Source organism: Antechinus flavipes, chromosome 2 (assembly GCF_016432865.1).
Source record: "Antechinus flavipes isolate AdamAnt ecotype Samford, QLD, Australia chromosome 2, AdamAnt_v2, whole genome shotgun sequence".
In the NCBI taxonomy this organism is placed as follows: Eukaryota; Metazoa; Chordata; class Mammalia; order Dasyuromorphia; family Dasyuridae; genus Antechinus; species Antechinus flavipes.
Window position 1 is genome coordinate 498,966,525 of NC_067399.1, and position 24,523 is coordinate 498,991,047.

At 39.6% G+C, this 24,523-nt stretch overlaps 2 protein-coding genes across 5 annotated transcripts in view; one reads left to right on the forward strand and one right to left on the reverse strand.

Moving 5' to 3' along the window:
- Nucleotides 1-1,112: 1,112 nt before the first annotated feature.
- NAIF1 (nuclear apoptosis inducing factor 1) lies at nt 1,113-5,484 on the reverse strand. The gene is made up of 2 exons (XM_051980074.1): nt 4,776-5,484; nt 1,113-3,580 (listed from the first exon to the last, which is right to left on the reverse strand). Exons 1-2 carry the CDS (start codon nt 5,272-5,274, stop codon nt 3,108-3,110), a joined length of 972 nt encoding a protein of 323 aa, XP_051836034.1. The 5' UTR covers nt 5,275-5,484; the 3' UTR covers nt 1,113-3,107.
- Nucleotides 5,485-5,846: 362 nt separating this feature from the next.
- The window catches only part of SLC25A25 (solute carrier family 25 member 25), a 34,420-nt gene continuing 15,743 nt past the window's right edge, over nt 5,847-24,523 (forward strand). The window contains exon 1 of one of the 4 annotated variants that reach the window (XM_051980075.1): nt 5,847-6,707. In XM_051980075.1, coding sequence (XP_051836035.1) covers nt 6,468-6,707 — 240 coding nt within the window. In that variant the 5' untranslated portion in view covers nt 5,847-6,467. Of the gene's footprint in view, nt 6,708-22,931; nt 23,772-24,523 lie in introns of those variants that run through there. The other 3 variants (XM_051980077.1, XM_051980076.1, XM_051980078.1) reach the window with 3 other exon arrangements.

Here is a 24,523-nt window from a genome sequence, read left to right on the forward strand (position 1 = left end):
TTTGATCCGCCTATTCTACTCATTAAAACTCTCTCTCTTGCTTCACATATCCACAATACTTCTTCCTTGGCCTAATTCACTAGCTTTTAGTGGGTAATCTTAATTGTCCAATGTCAACCAACATTTAAGTAAGTGGAGGGCACTATGTAAATTGCTGGGGCAGAGAGAAGATGAAATATATCACAATCACTATCTTTGAGAACAGGACACTTTGGTAATAATCATTTTTGTTTTGGGAGTAGTTTTCCAATATAATCTAGAGAGGAAAACTCAAGATTACGGAGAGGTCAAGACCATAGGTTCGATTGTTTAACAAGAGTCTAAAAAAGAAAATGATAACATTACATTTCAGAAATATTTCTGTCAATATAATGAAATGCTTATTGAATTGAATTAGTGAATGTCATCAATATTATCTTTAAGTGGAATCAACTATAACCTGATTTTCCAGTATTAAGACAAAGAACTTATGGCTGAGTGGAGGCTATAGTTTACGTCAGAGTATACTAATGAAGCCTATCAACTCCTCAGTTTTCTCCAGATATCAAATCTCATCAGCACCAGATCAAGAGCAGGCAGTTGTTGGTTGGTGATACAATGACAATTACTTTATGGAAGCTGGAGAATGAATGAAAGGTCTAGAATGAAAGGTCAATGTAAGGACAATTATTATAGCTAGCATTAGAGCTTCATTCAGACTTTAAAAAAACAGTTGTTTCTGTTTTTGTGAGTAACAAGGGTGCTTCGACATAGTAGGAAGAAAAGAGCTCTGGACTTGTAGTTTGAGGACCCAGGTTCAAATTCTGTGTCTGCCATTTACCTCTAGATGGTTTTAGGCAAAACAATCTTTCCAGGTGCCATTTCCTTCATTTGTAAAATGAGAGAACCTGTAAGGTTTCTTTTAGATCTAAGTCTACATTCTAAGATTCTGTAGTTGTTTAGGGGAAAGACTTCAGGAGGTTAGGCATTAAATATAAAGCTACTCATCATTCCATGCAATGTTTTCTAATGATACCCCAAAATGATGGCAAGTTTTTAGTAGATCTAACTTCATAGACTCAATCTTTAAATCCATGACTATTTTATATGACCAATAAATAGGCAGAGAAATATTATGTACAAAAAGTGGGCTTTTATTATTAAAAATACTTGGAAAGAACTAGTCCAAGTGACCCCAGGAATCTTCTTTGTATCCAGTCATTTGGATCAGACACAATACTGGCTCAGACTTCAAAAATGGGTAAAATCCAGCTGAGTTTTCTTGTGCACAAATTTTCAGAGGCCACTGCAGTTAAATCCTGATGGAGCTGCTGGTGCCATTAGGACCAAGGGTTTAGGGGGTGCTATTAGCCACGCATGTCTTCAAAAACTTTTCTTATACCTCCATCAGTGAGCCCAGCTCTTTACTGAAATGACATACATGGCTTTGCAGAAAAGCCATCAGCATTACAGTAATAATAGAACTAAGGAATTGGGGGGAAGGGGATTAAGGGAGTGTCTCTCTTGATTGCAATAGTGAAAGTTAGCAATTCTAAATGCAAGTGCCCACAGAGGCAGCATCTTCCCTTTGTAAAGGTGGGGGCTGGTACCTTGGGTTGCAACCATGGGCCACATCTGGTCAAGGCACATACAGTGATACTGCCCAACCTTGTTCATCAAAGGTGACATGGGCTTACGTAGCTGCAAGGGCCTCAGTGATAGGTGAAAATTTAAAAACTTAACCAAAAATAGCCACTCGATTAGAATTAAACCTTCAAAAATTACAGTGGCTCCTGAAAATAAGGTGAGTAGATTCAAAGGACTGAATAATGAAGTCCAACTTTAAGTATCTCAAGGTACCATCTCCTTTCCAAAAGCAGGGATTTTCTCAATGCAGAACATTTTTTCAAAGCAAAGTAGAGATGGTCAACTTTCCAAGAATCCAAAAGTTCTAGTCTTCATAGTAATCAAACTCTACTCTTCCCATATGTTCAGTGTCAATCATGGCTTTGGATTCATCCCAGCTGGAGCTTGGAAATCTTGCAACAATTCTGTGGAATAACCTAACATTTTGGGGATGAGTGCTCCACAGTGATGCTGCTGCACAGTTTTTCTGCATTTAACTTTTGAGGGTTAAAGGAAATATAGAATGGGATGAATCTGCACTGCAGATCTGTACTCTGAAAAAACTGAATTTGCTCCTGTGATACATGTGTAGAAGTGGACATGTTTGATAGAGGCCATTCAGTTGTAGTCAAGAATTCAACACAGGTCTCAGTAAGGGCAATTCCTTGAGGCAAAGAATTGAGAGTTAATGATCTTTTATCCCTCTGCTTATCTTCCTCAGCAATTACTAGTCCAGAGCCTGAGGCTAGAACTAAAAATATCACCCAACTAAAAGATATTGGGAGAAAAAACAGGCACCGGAGGAGTGGTGAGAGTCTGTGGAAGACATTATTGACAGCCAGAGACACTCTCCTCCAATGGAACCCCTCCTGAGCAGCACTGGTGAACTTTAGCTTCAAGTCACAGATGCTGGCATCAGATCTCTGGGGAAACATTCTAGGCTATGAGCAGGGAATATGTTGCCTGTGGGAGAATACCTTACTCTATTGTCCTGGGGACCTAGGCACAGTGAGAAGAGGGTGCAATTTCAGCCTCAGTCCCAGTGATACTGCCTCCTGGAGGATAAAGGTGGTATTGCACAAGGGTTAGCACCATTATCATCATTCAAGATGGCAACACCTGGGATTCTCCCTCTTGGCTGCACTACTTCCAGTTTGACTTTCATAGGAGATCGTCTAGTTAGGAGACTGAGTCAAGTAACATTCGCACAACTGTGCCTGGTCATCCAGCAAAGGCGATGCCTTGGCCAGCCAGTCTTCAAGCTCCTGGGATAACAGCAGTAGGCCTCGTGGAGAAGGCAACTCTGGTTCCAAGAAGCTCAAGTTCCACATCCCAACTTCCTCCAGCTCTCAAACACATTATGCACCAAGAGTGCTGAATTCCTGTCTAATAGGAAGTTATCCATGTGGTCTATCCTATCTTAAGGAAAACCATAGGACCTGCCTGAAATACAACAGAGAATCCATTCAGTCACAGAAGAGGGAGTTCAATTAATCTTGATGTCATTGGATAAGACTATCTTGTTGTCCATTCTGGGTTACTGGACCTGGATCAGATGGTGGAGCAGGATTTGGCGTGTTGCTCTGCAGATAGCGGCGGAAATCTTTAATCATGGGACGGAGGATCTGGATGAGAACACTCAGGGCTGCCTGTGTCCCTTCCATTGCTTGGGCCTGGCGTTCCTGAGCACAAGCCTGCACCTCTTGTGAACGACGAATCATCTGCAGGAGATCGTTTTGTTGTTCTAAATGCTGGGCAATTTCCTTTACATGCAGATTGGTGACCCGCTGCTCCTGTATAAGTTTGGCTGAGTTAAGTGCAATACGGCTTTTCAGTGCTTGAGGCTTGACAGACACATCAGCTTGGTGAGCCATCATCTCCACAGGTGCCTCGGCAGTTACTGTCGTGGGTGTCTCTGTTGTGCAATACTCTACTACTCCATCCTCCAAAGTATGATAGGTGGTCTCAGCAGGAACTAAAGGATAGATTAAAAAAAAAAAAAAAAGTCAAAAGAATCCTAGAAAAATTAGTATCTGCTCCCAAAGTAACCAGCTGGAGTTTGGAACTATAAGAGAGACATGTTTGAGGTGAGGTCACAGAATACACTCCTTTAATGGGGTGAAAAGCTAGAAGGTTACTAAGGTTTTTATGGGAATAGAAGATAAAATAAAATACAAAAACACAAACTTCATTCTAGATAGATTTATTATAACCTTTCTTATCAAGCTTCCCTTGTGCTCTTTGCCTCCATCTTTTCTCTTTTTCTTTTTTTTGCTACACAGGATATGGGAGCCAAAATGATTATTTACCAAAATGAAGCAAGTCACAGTGGTAGTTCAATTAACGTACAGTAAAGTATACCAGGTTGAATCAGTTGAATAGAGGATCTAGGGAGGCCAGGATGACATAAGAGACATACTCTCTTACAGCTTCCATATTTATGACTAGTCCATGGAACATCCATGGAACACACATTGATCATTGTTCTGTTCCCTTCCTGGAATAGACAACAGTCATCATAGAGAGGCTAAATGACTTGTCAAAGATGGCAGAAGTTAAATTTGAACCCAGGACTTCTAGACTCCAACTCCAGTGCTCTATCCACTACACTTCCTTTAGACATCTGAGGAAAAATGGAGGTTCAAGAATGGACACTGTGAATAATCATTAGACCCAAGTGCCCATCTTCAGCAGACCAACAAAATAATCAAGGTGGGCCCTTAAAGCAGTTGGTATTGAAGTTTTTTCTTTGTTTGTTTGTTTTAAATCAACAATCCTTCCTAGAAAACATTCAACAAAGCTGCTCAGGACTTCACACATGTGGAAAAAGTCCTGGATCAACAGTCAGGAGATAGGGATTCTAGTCCCAGTTCTGCACAATCCTTCTGTGTTACCTTGTGCCAGTCTTTCCCTCTGTGGACCTGTTTCCTCTTCTATAAAAAGTGGGAGATTGGACTGAATGACCACTAAGTGACCTTTCATCCTATTCTCTGTCCTGTTTGACCCAAGGTCATCAACCTATTGGCCAGTTTATCCTTCTCTGTAAAGTTAGGTGGTTGGCCTAAATGATGCTCTAAGGTTCCTTCCAATATGGCCATGCCATGATGCTACAGTTTCCCAAAGACCCTTCCCGCGACCTCCTGCCCTCCAGGCGGTATGGGGCCACTCACTCTGTGTCAGGGTGACAGTGGCCGCAGCTGTGGCTGCCCCTAGGGCTACAGGGTGGATCTCAGCTGCGCCTGGCAGGCTGATGATGGTGGCCTCACCCAACAGGTTACAGATGCGCTGTTGCATGGGGGTCAGCAGGACAGGGGCCACGGAGGGGCCAGAGCCTCCAGGACCCGGACCGGGGCCACCGGGGCCCCCCTCTTCTGGCCCGCCAGGGGGCTCACTGCCCTCCACAGCAGCCCGGACCTGGGCCACCTTGCGCCGGACCTCGGTCTTGAGGTCAGACCATTTCTTCTTGACCTCGGGCAGCTCCCGGCGGCACGTGGCCACAGCGTTGACTCGCCTCAGGATGTTGTGCCAGGCCGCACTCTTGGCCGCCAGGGGCACGCCTGCATTGAAGTGGTTGATGAGCAGGTGTTTCTGGCGCTCTAGTTCCTCCACTATGATCTCCACCTCACGTTCCGAGAAGTTCATCTTCCTCTTCTTGGCTGGTACCGCCATGGCCTTCCCAATGCCCCCTTCCCCAGCTCCCTGCTATTCCTCCTTTTCCTCGGCCTGCTGCCCCCAACAGGGGAAGGGCCTCCCCTGCCCACTGCCAAGGCCTAGGCCCAGGCCCAGGCCCTTGACAACCTCCGGCGCTACGCAAAGTGCGTACGGCCCAGCCTCGGCCGCCCGAACCTCCGCCAGGGAGCTGCGTAATGGCTTCCTGAATCTGCCTCTTCCGCCGGGGCGTGCGGAGCTTTCCCTCCCTCCCCTCCCCGGTGGGGCCGAGCGCCGGCTCTTCTCCAGGGAAACCTCGCGTGCCGGTTGGATACAGCAAGAAATTAGCTACTCCCATTGGCTAGCGTCACTGTCCATCATGATTACGAGCCACCCTATTCCTAGATTTGGAAGGTTCATTGGTCAGTAGTCATGTCGATCGAGTTGGGACGCCATGCCCCCAGTGGTTTTTTCCTGCTTTTCTATTGGATGTGTTTTCTATCATTTATTCACCAATGTTCCACCAGCTCTCTGGATTTGTCCAGTTTATTGGAGGACTGCGATGTTAGCGTACAAAAACTCGGAGTGATTCAGGGATTATTGGCAAAGGGCCATGCCAATTTTACCCTTGGTCCCGCCCATAATCGAAATTCTCCTTTGCCATTGGCTTTTACGTTTGCTACTCAAAAGATAGCGGCTTCCAGTTTGGAGTCTCCATTCCCTCCTTCGTTCTTATTTTTTTCTTCTTACGGAAGACGAAATTTCCTGGGGTCAATCAGTTTGCCAATCGTGGGAACTCGACTTATTGTTGAGGAAAACCCACTTCGAAAAGCTGGCTCGAGTAATTCCGAAACCCCACTGATGTTTGAATCTCCCCCTAGAAGAACCTTACGCTTATTGGACTAGACTCGGGGGTGGAGCGTTGACCCCCGGCATCTCCTTCTAGGCCCTGCCTCGTGCGGAGATCGAAGTTGGCTATTGGTTGCTGGGGCTGGGTGGGGAGGAGGTGAGTTGGCGCGAGGCAGAGCTCCCGGAAGCGCGCGGGCAGCCGGTCCGAGTCCGGCCCCGCCCAGCCCGTTTGCCGGCGCTTTTTCACTTGGGGAGAAGCCGGCGAGTTCCTCCACGAGCGCCCTTGTAGGAGCCGGGACGCCGATCGCGGACGCCTCCGTCGCCCCCACCCCCACCCCAGGCTCCTCCACTTTGCCCAGCGCCCGATGGTGAGCGACGTGTTGTGTCGCTGCGTGGCCTCCCCACCGGCCCCCGGCGCCGCCCCCACCCAGTCGCCAGCCGAGGACCCGTGTGGCGGCGCCGTGTGCGGGGGTCCTGACCATCGCCTTCGCCTCTGGAGTCTCTTCCAGGAGCTCGATGTCAACAACGACGGTGGCCTCTGTGTCAACGACCTGGCTGTGGGGCTGCGGAGGCTCGGCCTGCCTCGTACGGAGGGCGAGCTTCGGGTAAGGAAGCCGCGGCCTGGAGCTGGCCGGGACCCTGAGGGGCGATAACGGCCCTTTGTCTCCCTCCCTCCCGCATCCCTCCTCTAGTCAGGGAGAAATCCGAGTCTGGGAGCCGTGGGCAGCCGGAACTTGGGGCTTCCGGCGGGGGGGCCGACACCTGGAAGCGTTAGCCCTCCCGTCGGGTTTCCGGCCGAAGACGCCGGCCGGGCCTGGGTCCCTTCTCCCACTGAGGCATTTCCCCTGCGCAGCTGGAAGGAGCCCCGGGAGGGACTTCGAGGCTAGAGTCCCCCCTCCGTTGGAATCCCTCTCTGACTCGGCTTCGACAACTTCCCTCCCAGTCATCTCGCTTCCAGCTAGGGTCCCCCTTCCCAACCCCCCACCCCCGTTTGGCTATAAGAAGGTCCCATAGTCTCGGGCGCCCAGGGACTAACCATCTCTCCCACCTGTTGGCCCGACCTCTTCGAGGAGCTCTCCAGACTTAGCTAGATTCGTGATGCTCAATGTAGACATACGATATGTGGGTAAAGACGGGGGAAGAAATTGAAACTTGCTTGATGTGACCTGTCTAAGAGTGACGATTCTTTGGTCTAATGACAGCTTGTCACCGCGGAGCTTTGAAGCTGTCTTTAAACCTCCATTTCCTCTTTTTAAGGTTGGAAGTTCTTACTTGTGTTCAGGGTGTAATGGTGAGGATGTAGTGACAGTTGTGAAATCACCGTGTAGGTGTTAGCAGTTATCTTCTAGAGGGATTTAGATGGAGGAGGAGGAGTTGAGAGTGCTCTTTCATAGCCTGAATTCCTCTTTTGCCTTTGTTGTGTTGTGCCAGGTACTTTATCAAAAGTCTTTTCCACCACTTTGACAATTCATTTCATTTAAAGTAAGATCATCCCTGGTTGCAACAGGGACTGTCTGTAGTATTAGTTCATTTTAATTAGTTTATTATTTCAAAGATGTAACTTTTTTGGCCAAGATATGAATAGATGTTTGATATACAAAATGAATTAAACCAAATGCACGAAGTTTTCAGAATAATTTTCCAATAACTAAGGATATTTTAAATACTTAGAATCAGCTTGGAAACCTTGGAATTTGTTTTAGCTGGAATCGGAGGTATTTTCCTGAGAATAATTTCACTACCTGACTCACAGAGTAATTTTGAGAAAAATGAACTTTAGAGCACTTTGTGTTAAAAAAAAAAAAAAAAGAAGCCTATATCCATTTCATGTAGTAGATTGAGTTATTTATCAACAGTAAGTAAATTATATTTTTAATTTAGGATTTATGAATAGCTACTATAATAAGGGTCAAGATGTACTCTTAATTCACAGTTCATTTGCTATTGATCATAATCTAAATTCTTTGGTGGCTAATTTCCAAGGGTAAACAGTGAAAAAAAATATTTTTAGAATGTAATCAGTTTTCTTTTCCAGTTGAAAGATTTAGATGAAAAAAAAAAGCATAGCTCAATTTTAGGATATAGACCTGCTTTTTGCCATCATCAAATATATGTTCTGAAAACATATATTGGGGCTTCCGGCGGGGGGGGGCCGACACCTGGAAGCGTTAGCCCTCCCGTCGAGTTTCCGGCCGAAGACGCCGGCCGGGCCTGGGTCCCTTCTCCCACTGAGGCATTTCCCCTGCGCAGCTGGAAGGAGCCCCGGGAGGGACTTCGAGGCTAGAGTCCCCCCTCCGTTGGAATCCCTCTCTGACTCGGCTTCGACAACTTCCCTCCCAGTCATCTCGCTTCCAGCTAGGGTCCCCCTTCCCAACCCCCCACCCCCGTTTGGCTACAAGAAGGTCCCATAGTCTTGGGCGCCCAGGGCTCATCTATAGATTGGTTAAACTGTAGTAGAAGAGACTTATAGAAAATCATCAGTAACAGATTCGAAAACAAGAACCTCCTTATTTATCTTATTATGTATCAAGGTACTATAAGTTTTGTTTGTTTGTTTTTGTTTTTTAGGCAATTGGTTTTAGTAACTTATCCAAAATCACAGGTAAGAAGTGTCAAGTGTCTGAGGCTGGAGTTGAACTCAGGTCCTCTTGACTCCAGGGGCCATGCTGTATCCACTGTGCTACCTACCTGCCCCAGTTTTTAATAAATATTTTTTGGACTTGTGTTAAAAAAAAATTAAAATTAGCCTTTAGGCAAATTTTCAAGTATCGGGAAATACTAGCTTTGTAATTGACAGCAACAAAAAATTCTGTGCCATGTCCCTCCTCCCACTTTAAACTGCTCCAATTCTTTTTTTTTTACATTATGCCAAAGCTTGTTAAATTTTAGAGGATTATGAGATAGAAGAAAAGAGCCAGTGAAGAGATCATGGAGTTGTGGTGAAATAGCAATTTCCTATAGAAGTGTAAAAAAAAAAAAAAAAAAAGGTAAATTAAACTGTTTCTGAAAACTTTACTGTGATCTGTTCAAATAGGTAGTTTTGGAATAGGAATCCGTTGTGAAGACTTATCAGAACCAGTGAGTCAGTGCAGGCCTTGTGACTGTACTTTCTTGTCTATGTATTATAGCAGCTTGTGGTAAGTTTTCTTTAAAAATAAATCCTGGGACCCGTCTTTGTTGCAGAAGAGATTTTCAAAGGAAAATTACTTAAAATGGAAGTGGGCAGATAAACTTGTGGCAGCACGCCAGGGAAACTTCTTTGGAAAGAGAATGTAGGCAAAGAGCCTTTTCTGGAACAAAAGGAGGGGAAAGGTGGGGGAAGGAGGTGTAGAGAAGATTTTTTAAAAAACAAAACAAAAAAAGATGGTGATCTTGATATTACTACATTAAAGGATAATTTTAACAAATTATTATGCTACATAATTGTCACCTTCATAGAACCAACCCCACCTCTTATTTTGTTTCTTAAAGATTTTGTAATAAATTCTTCCTTTATGCATTAATCTGATGCCAAACTTTTCTCTGCTCCCCTGATTTGCTTAGGTATCATTCTTTATTGTCTAAAATGTATCCATTTTGGTCTTCTCTTGGTATAGAGTTTGACAACCCTTGTCTTAAAACACATTTAAAGGACTGCATTAGTGACTAGTCAGTTGTTATTTATCCTTCATTCTCAAAGAAGACCATGTCCTGTAAGGGAACTGGAGGTAGTGAGGGAGAGCTGGGCAAGATTACCTGCCTCACTCTCCAATCCAGAGCCACCTGGGCCCAGAGGCCAGATTTGGATCAGGACGACTGGAGATGGCCCTGGATGCAGTGGGAAGTCTTGGTCTTTTTAAGCCAAGGTCTTCAACAGGTCTCAGTTTGAGGCAACACCCATAAAAGATCTAGGACAGGTGAGCAAGTTTTGCTTTTGAATTGGTCCTTTGAAAGATGGGTATAATTTCCCTGACAGATACATAATAAGGAGGGGTAGAGAAAGGAAGGACATGCCAGGGCATTTTGTGGCCCTTGGAAGGATGGGAGGAAGATGTCATAATTTGGAAAAGTAAGCTAGACTAAGTTATGGAGTGTTTGAAATGTCTAGACAAGAAATTTCAGTTTTGTTTAGTAGGCAGTGGGGAGCTATTGAATATTTTGGGGTAGGAGAGTGTACAGAAATGTGTTTTAGGATGTTTAATCTGGCCAATTTTAGGATCATAGATGTAAGAGATGGAAGGGACCTTAAAAGATCACACAGTCCAACTAGTTTGTTTTACAGGTGAGTGTTGCGATATAAATGGTAGGTGGTAACTCAGATGCTCTGACTCTAAATCCAGTATCTATCTACTATAGGAAATTTTGGAAGCAACAATAGATACTTGGATTGGACTATATACTGTAGACAGATTTAGTAATGAAGGGAGGGAAGTATGTAATCCAAATCAGCTGGGATTTTTACATAATAATTGACATTTGTAGGGTACTTTTTTAAAATATGAAGAGGTCTTTATGTACAAGTATATCAGATTTATTATTACATGAAATGTCAATTCTTGACATGGTTATTCCCATTTTATATTTGAAGAAACTGTGGAAAGAAATTGTGATTGGTAGATAGGAAGGAAGGAAGGAAGCATTTGTTAAATACCTACTGGGATTTAGTAGGTACTATAGCACTATGATAAACACTTTACAACTTTTGATTTTCACAATAACCCTGAGAGCTAGATACTGTTATCATTAGTTGTAGTTTTTACAGTTTTACAATTGAGGAAACTGAGGTTGACATATCCAGTTAGTGTCTGAAGCCATGTTCCAACTTCAGATTTCCAGGCCCAGTACATTCATTGTTGTGCTAAGTATGAATCTAAGCCAGGCTTCTTCTCTTCACGTCTAGTGTTTTCTTCCATGACACACTGCTTCTTATAGAAAAATGCTTCTCACAACATAACATTCTCACTCTTTTTGTTGTTTGCTTGCTTTTTGTTTTCCTAACACATTTTCTTTCCTTTTTGATCCGATAATTGTATAAATATGTTTACATATATTGGATTTAACATATTTTAACATGTATAACATATATTGGATGGCTTGCCATCTAGGAGAAGGGATGGAGGAAAGCAGGGGAAAATTTGGATCACAAAACTATGCAAGGGTCAATGCTTAAAAATGATCCCTCCATATGTTCTGAAGATAAAAAGCTTTAATAAAAAGAAAAAAGAAAAATGCTTCATTAGTCCCCAGCCATATTACTCTGCCTCACTGAACTCTAGCATTCTAACCTACCACACTCTTGCACTTAGGTTAGGGTTTTTTCCCCTAGTTGTTTTTCTTGTACATCCTTTTTTTCTCTTTGACTAGATTGTAAACTTGTATTGATATCTTTGGTATCTCACCCAAGTGGAGCAATGATGTTTGTCTTTTTTTTTTTTTAAATAACTTTTTATTGACAGAACCCATGCCAGGGTAATTTTTTACAACATTATCCCTTGGACTCATTTCTATTCCGATTTTTCCCCTCCCCCCGATGGCAAGCAGTCCTATACACGTTAAATATGTCATAGTATTTCCTAGATACAGAAGGTAGAAATAACTTGGGAAGAAAACCAAAAATGCAAACAGTTTACATTCATTTCCCACTGTTCTTTCTTTGGGGGTAGCCGCTTCTGTCCATCATTGATCAGTTGAAACTGAGTTAGATCTCTTTGTCAGAGAAATCCATTTCCATCAGAATACATCCTTATACAGTAGCGTTGTTGAAGTATATAATGATCTCTTGGTTCTACTCATTTCACTTAGCATCAGTTCATGTAAGTCTCTCCAAGCCTCTCTGTATTCATCCTGCTGGTCATTTCTTACAGGCCAATAATATTCCATAACATTCATATACCACAATTTACCCAGCCATTTTCCAATTCATGGGCATCCATTCATTTTCCAGTTTCCAGCCACTACAAACAGGGCTACCACAAACATTTTGGCACACACAGTTCCCTTTCCTTATTTAGTATCTCTTAGGGGGGGTATAAGCCCAGTAGTAACACTGCTGGATCAAAGGGTATGCACAGTTTGATAACTTTTGGGGCATAATTCCAGATTGCTCTCCTGAATGGTTGGATTCGCAACTCCACCAACAATGTATCAGTGTCCCCACATCCCCTCTAACATTCATCATTATTTTTTCCTGTCAAGTGATGTTTGTCTTAATAAATACTTGACAAAGTTTAGGTAATCAGCATAGACTGTGAATTTACTATGTAAATGCACTATATTAAATGCTCTAAAGGAACATGGAAGAAATAGAAAGAAGCTGTCTTAGCTTTCTAAAAGTTTTAATTCATTTAAAAGCTCAAAATATAAAGCTGGCATTGCATAGCAGACAGAATTTTGTTGGTTTAAAAAAAAATTTTTTTTTTTTATTTTGAGGCAATTGGAGTTAAGTGATTTGCCCAGAATCACATAGCTACTAAGGCTAGATTTGAATTCAAGTCCTCTTGACTCTAAGGCTGGTGCTCTATCTATTTTGCTCTCAAGCTGCCCTCAGTAGAAAGAATTTTGGGTTTGGGACTCTCTGAGTTTGGGATTTGGACTCTTGTGTTGTTCTGCTACTACCATGCTTTGTGACTTGGGGAATTCACATAAACTCTCTATGCTTTATCAATTTTTGTTGTTTATCAATAAAATGGGTGTAGATAACTCTTATCCCCAAAGCTTCAACAGGGGTTTAATTTGGAGTTATTCAGGGTGGCCAAACCATAAACTGTCAACTGGGAGGTTTTTTTGGTCTGATGTGAATTAGGCAGCTTGTTAATTACATACCTTAAGTGGAAGACTTGGGGTTCACCATCAAAGTGAGATGGTTAATTTAAAATGAACTTAAGCACCAGCTAGATGGCACAGTGGCTAGAGCACCAGCCCTGAATTCAGGAAGACCTGAATTCAAATCTGGTCTCAGACACTTAACATTTCCTAGCTGTGTGACCCTGGGCAAGTCACTTAACCCCAATTACCTCAGCAAAAAAAGAAAGAAAGAAAGAATTTGAAGGATGCAAATTTTGTGAACTATTTGTAGATCTTTATTCCATCCCCCAAGTACAGTGAGGTGATTCACTGAGTAGATACTGAGCTGAATTTGGAATCAGGAAGATTCATCTTCCTAACTTCAGATCTAGCCTCAGACATTTGCTGTGACCCTGGGCAAATCACCTATTCCTTTTTTTCTCAAATTCCTCATCTGTAAAATAGCAAGTCACTTTAATATCTTTGCCAAGAAAACCCCCAAATGGACTCACAAAGAGTTGTCTGACAACAGAAGCGGCTATACAACAACAAAAATTCTACCACCACTACCAGCCGTCTCCACAATAAGAAGAATTTCTTTGTCTTATTGGAGTACTAAAATGTTTGAGGCTCATAAAAAGCTCACTTGTTTTAGAAATGCCAGTAAGTATATTAGTTTCTACTAACTAAATGGGTAGTTTTTAAGTGTTATAGCATTGTATTGTCTCCACAAGAAAATCCTAACTTAATGCTTAAGAAGCTTTTTATAAAGTTACTTGTGATTTGCTAAAGGATCCTAACTACTTATTTTATAAACTCCTTGGATAAGATAAATAATCTTCATTTATTATAAGGAAAATAGATGGGAGAGCTTGCAAGAAAAAGGAAGCAAGCATGAAATTGTCTTCATTCAGACTGCTAAGTAAATTATGCTTTTGTGCTGTTATAATTTGGACTTAGACACAGATCTTTTTCTACAAAGAAATAATGGTACTTAATAAGTTAGCAGAATGGCAAGAGAAATACAATTCTCCTCAAAAGCATTAAATTCATGTGTTAAACTGATTGTACTATATTTTGATAAATTTGTTTTTATTAAGGCTTAACTTTAAACTTACCAGGTTTTTTTTTTTTTTTTAATGAATTGAGTGATAAAAAGCTTTGGTAGGTCTTTTTCCCAAGGAAATCATAAATGAGGGAAAAGGACCCACATATACAAAAATGTTGCAGCTGTTTTTGTGGTGGCAAAGAATTGGAAAATAAGTAGAGAAGCCCATCAATTGGAGAATACCTGAACAAGTTGTGATATGTGAAGGTAATGGAATATTATTGTTTTAACAAAAAATGATAACCAAGCTGATTTTAGAAAGGCCTGGAAAGATTTACATGAACTGACGCTGAAGCAAAACAAGTAAAACCAACAGCAAGATTTTGTGATGATCCACTAAGACTTGGTTCTTCTCAGCAATAAAGTGATCCAAGGCAATCCCAATAAACTTTGGATGGAAAACACCATTTGCATCCAGATAGAGAATTATGGAGACTGAATGTAATTCAACACATGATAAGTTCACTTTTTTTTTTCCATTTTCTCTCGGTTTTTCCTTTTTGTTCTGATTTTTCTCTCCCAACATGATTCATAAAGAAATATTAAAAAAAAAAAAAAAAAAAGCATGCATAACCAGAAAAAAAAAATTCAAATAAGAGCAAAAAAAGTCTTGGTAGGTGTCTTATCCAAATAAAAAAGAAGAAAATATAGTACAGTGAGGACTTGAGTTGAAATCTGGGTTCAGGTACTTGACATTTTTACTAGCTTTGTGATCCTGAGCAAGTCACTTAATCCCAATTGCCTCCAAAGAAAGCAAAAGAAGAAATGTGCTCAGAGTAGGCCTGAACCTGAATTTTGATTAGGTTGTAGTGATGGTGGTTGTTTTAATGTCTTGAAGATTTATTCATTTCTGAAAATCTTGAAGGATTAAATGATGCAACATTTATAACATGCTTAACATAGTACCTTGCACATAGTAGACACTTAATGTTTGTTTCCCTTCCTTTTCTTTCTCATAGAAACCACTTAAGAAGATCACATATTATACCATAATACTGTTGTAATATGTAATCCAGAGCAAATCTAATGTCTTTCTTGTGAGTTTGAATTTTTATAGAGCTTTATTCTCTTTTCCTCATTGAGTTTAAGAGTCTATAGACTCTTCTCACTAATTTTCATTAGACTTTTACAGACTATCCAAGAGATCTAAAGACCATCTAGTCTGATCTTCTCATTTTCCTTGTAAATATGCTGAAATGTTAAGTGGCTTGTCCAAGGACACATAGTGTCCTAAGGATTGGGCTTCCTTAACATTTTTATTCAAGGTTTGATGGACTCAGTTAAAATCTTAAGAGTTGGAAGAGATGTTATAATTCATCTAGTTCAATCCCACTATCTCTTTTTCAGAAATCTTTCTATACCTTTCTACACAGATGATCATTCAACGTCTTCTTGGCTTAATTTCAGTTTTATAGGCCTGTTTTGTTGTTAGCCATTACACTTGTTACAAAGTTGTTCGTCATAATGAGTAAAATCTGGTTCCTTAAAGCATCTATCCATTAGTCCAGTTTTGTTTTCTGTAGTTGCGTGTTTTCTCTGCTTGATAGCAGTCTTTGATTATCTAAAGAACTCTTTTGGTTCTACTTAGTTTTTTCCAGACTAAACATTGCTATTTAATTTAATAGTTTTTCTTTGACATGATCTCCAGACCTGTTGCTATATTGGTGTCTTTCCTGAACACAATGAACTTTGTCATTGTCCTTTTGAAAAATGCAGTATCAAATGTAAGTATATCTCCAAAAGACCAAAGAAAGAGGGAAAAGGACCCATATGTAGAAATATGTTTATAGTGGCATTTAGTACTGAAAATAATAGTTTCCCACGAATTGAGGAATGACTGAAAAAATTATGGTATATGAATGTAATAGAATATTATTGTGATATTAAAAAGGGATAGATTCAAAGAAACCTGAAGTCTTGTGTGAAGTAATGAGACTACAATGAGAACAATTTGTATAATGATTACATCATAACTTTTGGAAGACTTAAGAATTCTTAATTCAGTGGTCAATCACCTCTTGGCAGAAAGGAAATGGACAAAAGGAGCATAACACAGATAAGAGAAGAGACAAAACAAAAGGAGCTGGACCTTTTCAGACACAGCCATTATATGATGTATTATTTAACTGTACAGGGAGAGGGAACAGAAACTTGTTGGGGGAATTGTGATAGTCATGATAAAAAGAAATAACATCACTGAAACATTTTAAAATTGTAGAAAAGACCTGAAGAAGGTCTAGAATAGGACAGACTAGTGAAGCAGTACTACTTTGTTAAATTTCATATATACTTTTTTTTTTTTTTTTGCTGAGGCAATTGGGGTTAAGTGACTTGCTCAGGGTCACACAGCTAGAAAGTGTTAAGCCTCTGAGACCAAATTTGAACTCAGGTCCTCCTGATTTCAGAGCTGATGCTCTATCCACTGGGACACCTAGCTGCCCCCTCATATATACTCTTAAAAAAAAAAAAATCAAGACTATGTGTGATAGAATTTCATGGTTTCATATACAGTCTTTGTTTTGTCTTTGAACATGTTGTTTGTTGAAGTTTGTTGAGCAATTTCAAATATTCAAGGCCAAAAAGTGGAGCCAAGACTCAAATTTTACCTAATTTGCAAAATTTAGGATAAATCAGAAATATGGTGTTTGATAAAGTAATACAGAGCAATTAGATGGTGAAGTTGGGATTACTATTATAATCTCTTACCAAGGAAGACATTTACTGTGAGGTCTTTAGTGGGTGAGAGGAAAGTTAAAGCTAAGGGCTTTGGAGATAAAGGAAAGATAAAAATATCTTCAATCCTATGAAGCACTTTGTAAGAAAAAAAGAACTGGAGGAATGATGCAGCATTTTATATATATGTATATGTATATGTGTATATATATATATCTCACTGTAGTTTACAAACTACTTTCACATCTATTTTTATTAAAATTGATATTTAAATTGCACTTTTAATATTTTCAAAGTATTTTACATACCTCTGTTAAACTCTCCATTATAGAGGTGGTTGGAATGAGTATTATTCTTATTTTATAAATGAAAGGCTAATGGCAGACTCCAGTAGAGTCCAGGGTTACAGTCTCTTGAGCTAGTACTCACTCAGTTACATTGTATTGGTGAGGTCAAGGTAGCAATACCTAGTTCCAAGAAAACATGACTAATTCACAATGGCCATTCTCTTTGCCAAAGGAAGGTTTAATTTAGGAGAAGAGTTTACCGACAAAAATAAGAGACAAAATAGACACACCAGGAATGGTAAATATGAAATAGATTTGGGAGAGCTTATAGTTATCAAGGAAAAAGACAAGTTCCCCCAGGAACTCACAATTAAGCAGAAGAAAGGAAGTAACTCTATGGGGTAGGAGAAAGCCATTAACTGGAAGGTTAGACTAACCTGAATTTGCTAGAGTAAGGAGAAAGACACCATTAGAAAGAAGGCACTATGATGGAGAGAAAGAGAGAACCTCATAGTGGGCTTAGTCTTGAGAATTTAGCAAAGATCTTTATCATAAGTAGATCTTTTATAGGGGCAATGTAACACTGGGGATTTGTCAAGTACAAAGGCTGGAATGGACCTGGTCTAAAGATGTGCCTGTCAAGATAGTCTAGGAAAGCTAATTTCCTTTTCGGATACAATTATAGTTAGTAGAGTACTATTGTCTTAACTTATGGTAATAAGACAGTCTGGGAAAGCTAAGTCCTTTGCAAGCTTGTCTCTAATTTTGTTTTGAATGTCTTTAAATATGCTAACTAGATTTGAGACTGGATGGATGAATTAACAATAGACTCTTGACTTCACATTATTCTACATGACCAAGATTTGGCAATTTATACCAATATTACTTATTTTTAGAGTAATAGAATTATAACAAAATATAACCTGCAAACGCTTGTGAACTTTCTTTTCACATTTATAACCCTAATAGCCCAGCCCTGAAGTCTCACTGTAAAGCTTCCTGGAAAGCACAGTAATATTAAGCTAGAAACAATGAATAAAGCAGCTGACTAGTGAATTATTCCTGTGTAAGAAGTTAGAAATACTACACAATTCATTGTCTTTAAGAAAAATGAATTAAAAACTTAGAAATTAACTTTCAAGTAATAAATGAACAGCCAAGGCAACTTGAGCAAATTTCTTATCTTTCTTTAGTTCTTGGCTTGGGTTTTGCCTGGAAGGCTTGGAAATGAGATGAGTCATTTACTCATTTTCTACAGAGTGGATTGAGGAAACCAGAGATGGTCACTGCTTCTGTTCTCTTTGACGTTGCATTGGGAAGTAAGCAGATACCTTTAGAGGCAGTTCAATACACTACTGCAGTGGCTTTCCTTTCTTCTATTCCCCTAGCCACCTTTACTGTTGGAGCTTCCTATGATACTTCTTATTGAAACACAAAAGAAAGCTGCATTGTATGAGGAAATTCACAAAACTATTTAAATATTGGGAAACAGAGAGTTTGCCAAGAATAAGAACAAACTGTATGCTACATTCTTCCTGTGGGACTAAAACAAGTAAAATAGTCCTGTTGGATAGAGTCAGCTATAGTGCTAGGCTCTGTCAATCTTTATGACTTTGTCATCAAACACTAGGCTAATCATTAAGTACATCATTATTGATATGTCATCAAAGAGCTGACAGATATTTTCAGAACTGAAAAAAAGGTCTTTATTTAAACATTCTAGTTTTATTGAGTCCCAGAGAGGAGAATATTACACTGCTAATTTTGAGCAGAGATTGTAAAAGAATTTGTAATTTTTTGAGATAGTCTTTGTTGGATTGATTAGTGATGAATTTCTGGACCTTATTATCTTATTTGTTTTTTAAAACTCACATCTATTATATATTTTATTAGCCAGATGTTTTTTTTTTAAAATCTCATCTATGTGCAGCCGAACAATTACTTTTACTCAGATAGTATTAGATTTGATTCCATCCTCTTTGGACAGAATTTATTTGACTATTCCTAATCAAAGGTAATAGGATTTGGCAAATTGGTATCAAACAACTTTGAAAAATATCCACAGAATCCAGTCTCTAATGCAATTTCACATGTTTGCTTCCTCCCCTCCCCCATACTGGAGTACTTCTGTGTTAGAACAGGCAACTGAGGAATGCTGAATTCACATTCAATGATTCAAATACTTTCAGTTTTAATATGAATTCCTCAAATCAGAATCTAAAACTGAAAAGTAGTTTGCTTCAAAGCTTCAGAAAGTAAATCAGATAAGATAATAGTGAGGAAAGGGAGGATGAACATAGAATCAAAAGACATGAGACCAGACCTTAGTTGGTGAATAGCTGTGTGACTAGAAGTCATTAAAACTTTTCTGAACCTTTTTGCTTCATATATAAAATGACAATAATACTTGCACCCCTCAACTTTTACAGAATGGTTCTAAAGAAGATGATTTGAAAACCTTAGAATGTTATGTACAATGACTTGTGGCAAAGGCATTTTGGTTTTTAAAGTAATTCTTTTGTCCCCTTTAGTTGAGAATAATTTGGTTGATTCCATTGAAAGAGCATCTGGGCTCTTTCATGCTAAGATCAAATATATATATATCTTTTCCCCTGACAAGGCAGATGTATCACATTTCTACTTCAGAGAATGCTTCCAATGATAAAAGGGAAAAGATAGAGTTTTGACCAATGGCACATCCTTGATTGAGCAAGAAATTAGAATATCTGAGTTCAGTTTCCTTAGTATTTGAACTTCTATATTGCATCAGATTTCTCTAAACATCCTACAGAATATCTTTTCTTTAAATCTCTGTTGATTCTAAACATTTGGCATCTCTGTGGGACTAGTTCTTTGCAATTAAGTATGGGTTTTTGAAGAAATTAATGATTCTTTGAGAAGTGCCCTGGTATTTCCTTATTAATCTGCCTTCTGTTCCAACTACAGGCGTTCTTTATTGGAAGTTTTCATCAGAGCTGGACTTTCCAGTTTCACTTCCTAAGACAGAAATATCTCAGGGAGTTTCACCTTTTTCAACATACAAGTTTTAGCCTCCTTGATTTCCTAGTTCCCTTTGTGGTGAATTAAACATGCGGCTTACTCCTCTTCATTTTTGTTTTTAGTCCTTCCTTCTGGAATAAGACCAATGACTTCAGAAGGGTGATGTGAATTGGATTTAAGGGAGGCTAAGCTATGCCAAATCTTCAGTCTCATTCTCTCCTCCAGGATGAATGCATAGCAATGAAGTGTACTTGCTAATATGTATCTATGAAGTTAAAACTTACACTATTTGCCTCCACTTGAAATATGGTATATTCTCAGTGATCTAGCATATTACTTATTTAAAGAAGCTAAACATTTTATACATAGCTTTTCAATATCCTATGGATATTTATAGTTCCCATTTACATAATACTTTTATCTCCAGTTGTTCTGATCTGTATCTTGCCACTGAACCCAGATGGCTTCAGAGGATAGAGTGGGATTGGTGACTCTGCCCAACCCTCCCTCGCGCCCTTAAATCCAATTCGCTGACTTGGTCATGGCATCACCTTCCTGATGTCATGGTCCTCTTCCAGAATGAAGGACAAACAACAATAGTACTTTGCAACTTAGAAAGTAGGTTACTGAATACAGTCCTATGAGATTGTTACTGTTAAAAGTAGTAGCTTAAATTTGCAGATAGAGAGTAAGTGACTTTGTCAGGACCTCATGGTAGGTGTAGTGTCTCCAGGATAAGATCTTCAGATTCCAAGTCTAGTTGCTCTTCCCAGTACACCCTCTTGCTTCTTTAGGTATTGCTAGTCTTGCTAACATTATAAGGTCTTTAAGGAAAATCACACAATTTATATTTTCTGTTCACATCAGGATTGATAGGTGCTTTTGACTTTTTTTAAAAAATAGATTGGGAATTGCATCATGTATACCTGCTCTTGTTCTCCCATATTAATTTTTATATTGAGCCATATATCTTGAGTTCTTTTTTTTTTTAATAACTTTTTATTGATAGAACGCATGCCAGGGTAATTTTTTACAGCATTATCCCTTGCATTTACTTCTGTTCCGATTTTTCCCCTCCCTCCCTCCACTCCTTCCCCCAGATGGCAAGCAGTCCTTTACATGTTGAATGGGTTGCAGTATATCCTAGATACAACATATGTGTGCAGAACCGAACAGTTTTCTTGTTGCACAGGGAGAATTGAATTCAGAAGGTATAAATAACCCGGGAAGAAAAACAAAAATGCAAGCAGTTTATGTTCATTTCCCAGTGTTCTTTCTCTGGGTGTAGCTGCTTCTGTCCATCTTTGATCAATTAAGACTCTCTTTATCGAAGAGATCCACTTCCATCAGAATACATCCTTAAACAGTATCGTTGTTGAGGTATATAATGATCTCCTGGTTTTGCTCATTTCACTCAGCATCAGTTCGTGTAAGTCTCGCCAGTCCTCTCTGTATTCATCCTGCTGGTCATTCCTTACAGAACAATAATATTCCATAACATTCATATACCACAATTTACTCAACCATTCTCCAATTGATGGACATCCTTTCATTTTCCAGCTTCTAGCCACTACAAACAGGGCTGCCACAAACATTTTGGCACCTACAGGTCCCTTTCCTTTCTTTAGTATCTCTTTGGGGTATAAGCCCAGTAGAAACACTGCTGGATCAAAGGGTATACACAGTTTGATAACTTTTTGAGCATAGTTCCAAATTGCTCTCCAGAATGGCTGGATGTGTTCACAATTCCACCAACAATGTATCAGTGTCTCTGTTTTCCCACATCCCCTCCAACATTCCCCATTATCTTTCCCTGTCATTCTAACCAATCTGACAGGTGTGTAGTGGTATCTCAGAGTTGTCTTAATTTGCATTTCTCTGTATATCTTGAGTTCTATCTGGCAAGAGCTTTGTGGTCTTGAATAACTCAGTTCTTTAGCCTGTTTCCTACTTTCTTTACAGAATTGTTATAATAAAAATACTTTGTAAACTGTGTCTGTATGCTCTGTAAATGGTAACAGTCATTAATAATAAATGCTTGGTGACTGTTTCAGTCAGACTGTTTCCTGACTTTATAGTAATCACTTTCTACCAAGAAGTGTTAATCTAATGCTTACTGTGTATCTGGCAGTATGACTGCATGTTAAGGTTTTGCAAATTATGGTAATAAAACAATATTATATAATTATATATGTGTTGACTCTGGTTGAGATGTTTTTAATAGATAAGTGATCAAAAAATACATTTGGTCTATTGCCACTAAATTTGACATTTGCAGCAAAAGTGTTATAACATTAAAAAACTTATAAAACCATGAGACAAAGATAGAAAACAAAATGTTTTAAAGTAAAAATAGTTTCGATGGGTCTAAAGTGTAAAAAATGGAGTCATTTTTTAGCAATCCGTAACTTAACAAAATTGAGTTTCATATCATGGTTATGGAGATGATTCAAACACTAGCAGTCTGTCTATAACGTTTGACCAGACTTGTCTATATCTTGGATTTTTTGGTATATATTGGAACTGCCTAGTTTTCTGACATTTTCTTCTAAGAATTAGATAAATATATTCCATGTATCAAGTGAATGTACTGATATGATAATGCCACTTTCAGCTTTTATCAGTGAGAGATAAACATTAAGACATTTGGCTTGCTTTTTAATCCTAGTATTAGATATCTATGAAATGTGTATGAAAGGCATGTTAAAACGGTCACTTTGACATAAGGAGATTCATGTTCCAAAAGAAGTTGACTTTTGCATTTATGTACCTGTGTATTAAGAAGCAGATGACTAAATATGAATCTGCTTTTAGAAGAGTGATTATTTGTCCAGTATTTACAAAGAACTGTGTGATGGATCTCTAGCTGGAGCCAGCTGGATCTAGATGGATATTCCTCAAAGAATACTATAATAGATTCCCAGTCAACTTGAAGGGAGGTTGAGTCTCTGCTAATCTTTCTTGTCGATTGTTTGAGAATCTCATCTGGAGGTTGCAGGCAAGCACTTCCCTGCAGAATTGTTGGACTGCATGCAGGAAATCATCCGGCTGTGCACTCTTGTGATTGGAGGAATATTGCTGGTTTGAATAATGAACATGTTAGTGTCGGTAGAGGGGATTGGCCAGGCGCTGCTGCAGTGAGAATGCAGGCTGGATGCTCAGGTCTTCAGTTTGTCTGATCATTAGTTGATCTGGGGACAGCTGGTTAATTGGGAGCACTTAGTGGCTTCTGTAACAGGGAGGGTTGTTTTCTTTGCCTTTTTTTTTTTTTTTTTTTTTTTTTTAAATAAAGCTAAGTACTTTTTCATTTTTTCACCTGCAAGAGTAGGTTTTCATCTCCAGCCTTTTTGTTTGGTTGTTTTTTTTTTCCCCAACAGCCTGGTGAAGCTTCTTACAGTAAGCTACTTCTCAGGCCAGGCACGACAGCAGTAACAGCAAATTTGAAAGGGGAGGAAGCAATTGCTGAAAGCATAGTTTCTTCAGCCTTGGAACTCCCAAGTCAAGTCTTTTCAAGCTGCTGTATAGCCTGTAACATTGGTTTTGTGACCACATCCCTCTTTGAAAGTGAACAGTCACCAACTGCGGAGTTTTTCTTGACTGGGAGATTGGAGGGAGCAGTGATGCTGCAGATGCTCTGGCATTTTCTGTCTAGTTTTTTCCCTAGGGCTGTGTGCCAAGGCTCTACAGAGAGAAAAGATAATGAAGCCAAAGGCAAACAAGATTCTACCCAGGGAGACCAGGTGTCAAACCTGTTGGGGAAACAGGACAGAGGGGCTGATTCCACGGAAAAGAGACCAACCATTTTACTAGTGGTTGGACCTGCAGAGCAGTTTCCTAAGGTAATGGTAATTTTGTGAGGCTTTCCTGAATAGGAGGAGGAACTAAGGGTCCCTGAGAGAAACTAACTAGGAAGGTTGGAGGCGGGTGTGTGTGTGTGTGTGTGTGTGTGTGTGTGTGTGTGTTGATCGGGGTTTTCAGCAGAGAAGGGGAATCGTTCTGAGGCAGAATTGGGAAGTTCATATTCCAAAGGAAATTTTATATCTTTTATAAAAACTTCATTCTTCCAAGATAAACATATAAAGGTAAAGAAGTTATTTTCAATGGAAGCTTTACTTCAAAATATGCCAATTCAGACCTAAAAGCCATTTTAAAGTGCTATAAAACTATCAAAGTGTTATAGCCCATCTGAATGATATGGAGTAGCCTGAGCCAAAATCAGAATAGATTATAGTTTGAATGTTCAGTCTGAACTGGAGCTGAGGAGATTAGTTCTTAATTTTGTGTATCATAAAGGTCAGATTCCCCTTGGCTTGGGCCTACAAAAACTGTTCTCACCTTTAAAATCTAGGAGAAGAATAAAGGGATTAAAGGGAATGGCAGGGTTTTGGATCGTAAGATTCTCGTTAGAAAACTGTAAAGACAGTAAGAAAGATGGTAAGTCTGTTTTGAGAGTTAATGATTATTATAGCGTGTAATATATCTCTACTTAAAAGCTTAGTCATCTGTATGTTTAAGACTCTTAAGTGGTTTGTTAGGACCAGGTGTTAAAATTGGCAGGTTACACAGTCTCCTATTTAAGGTAGTAAAATTC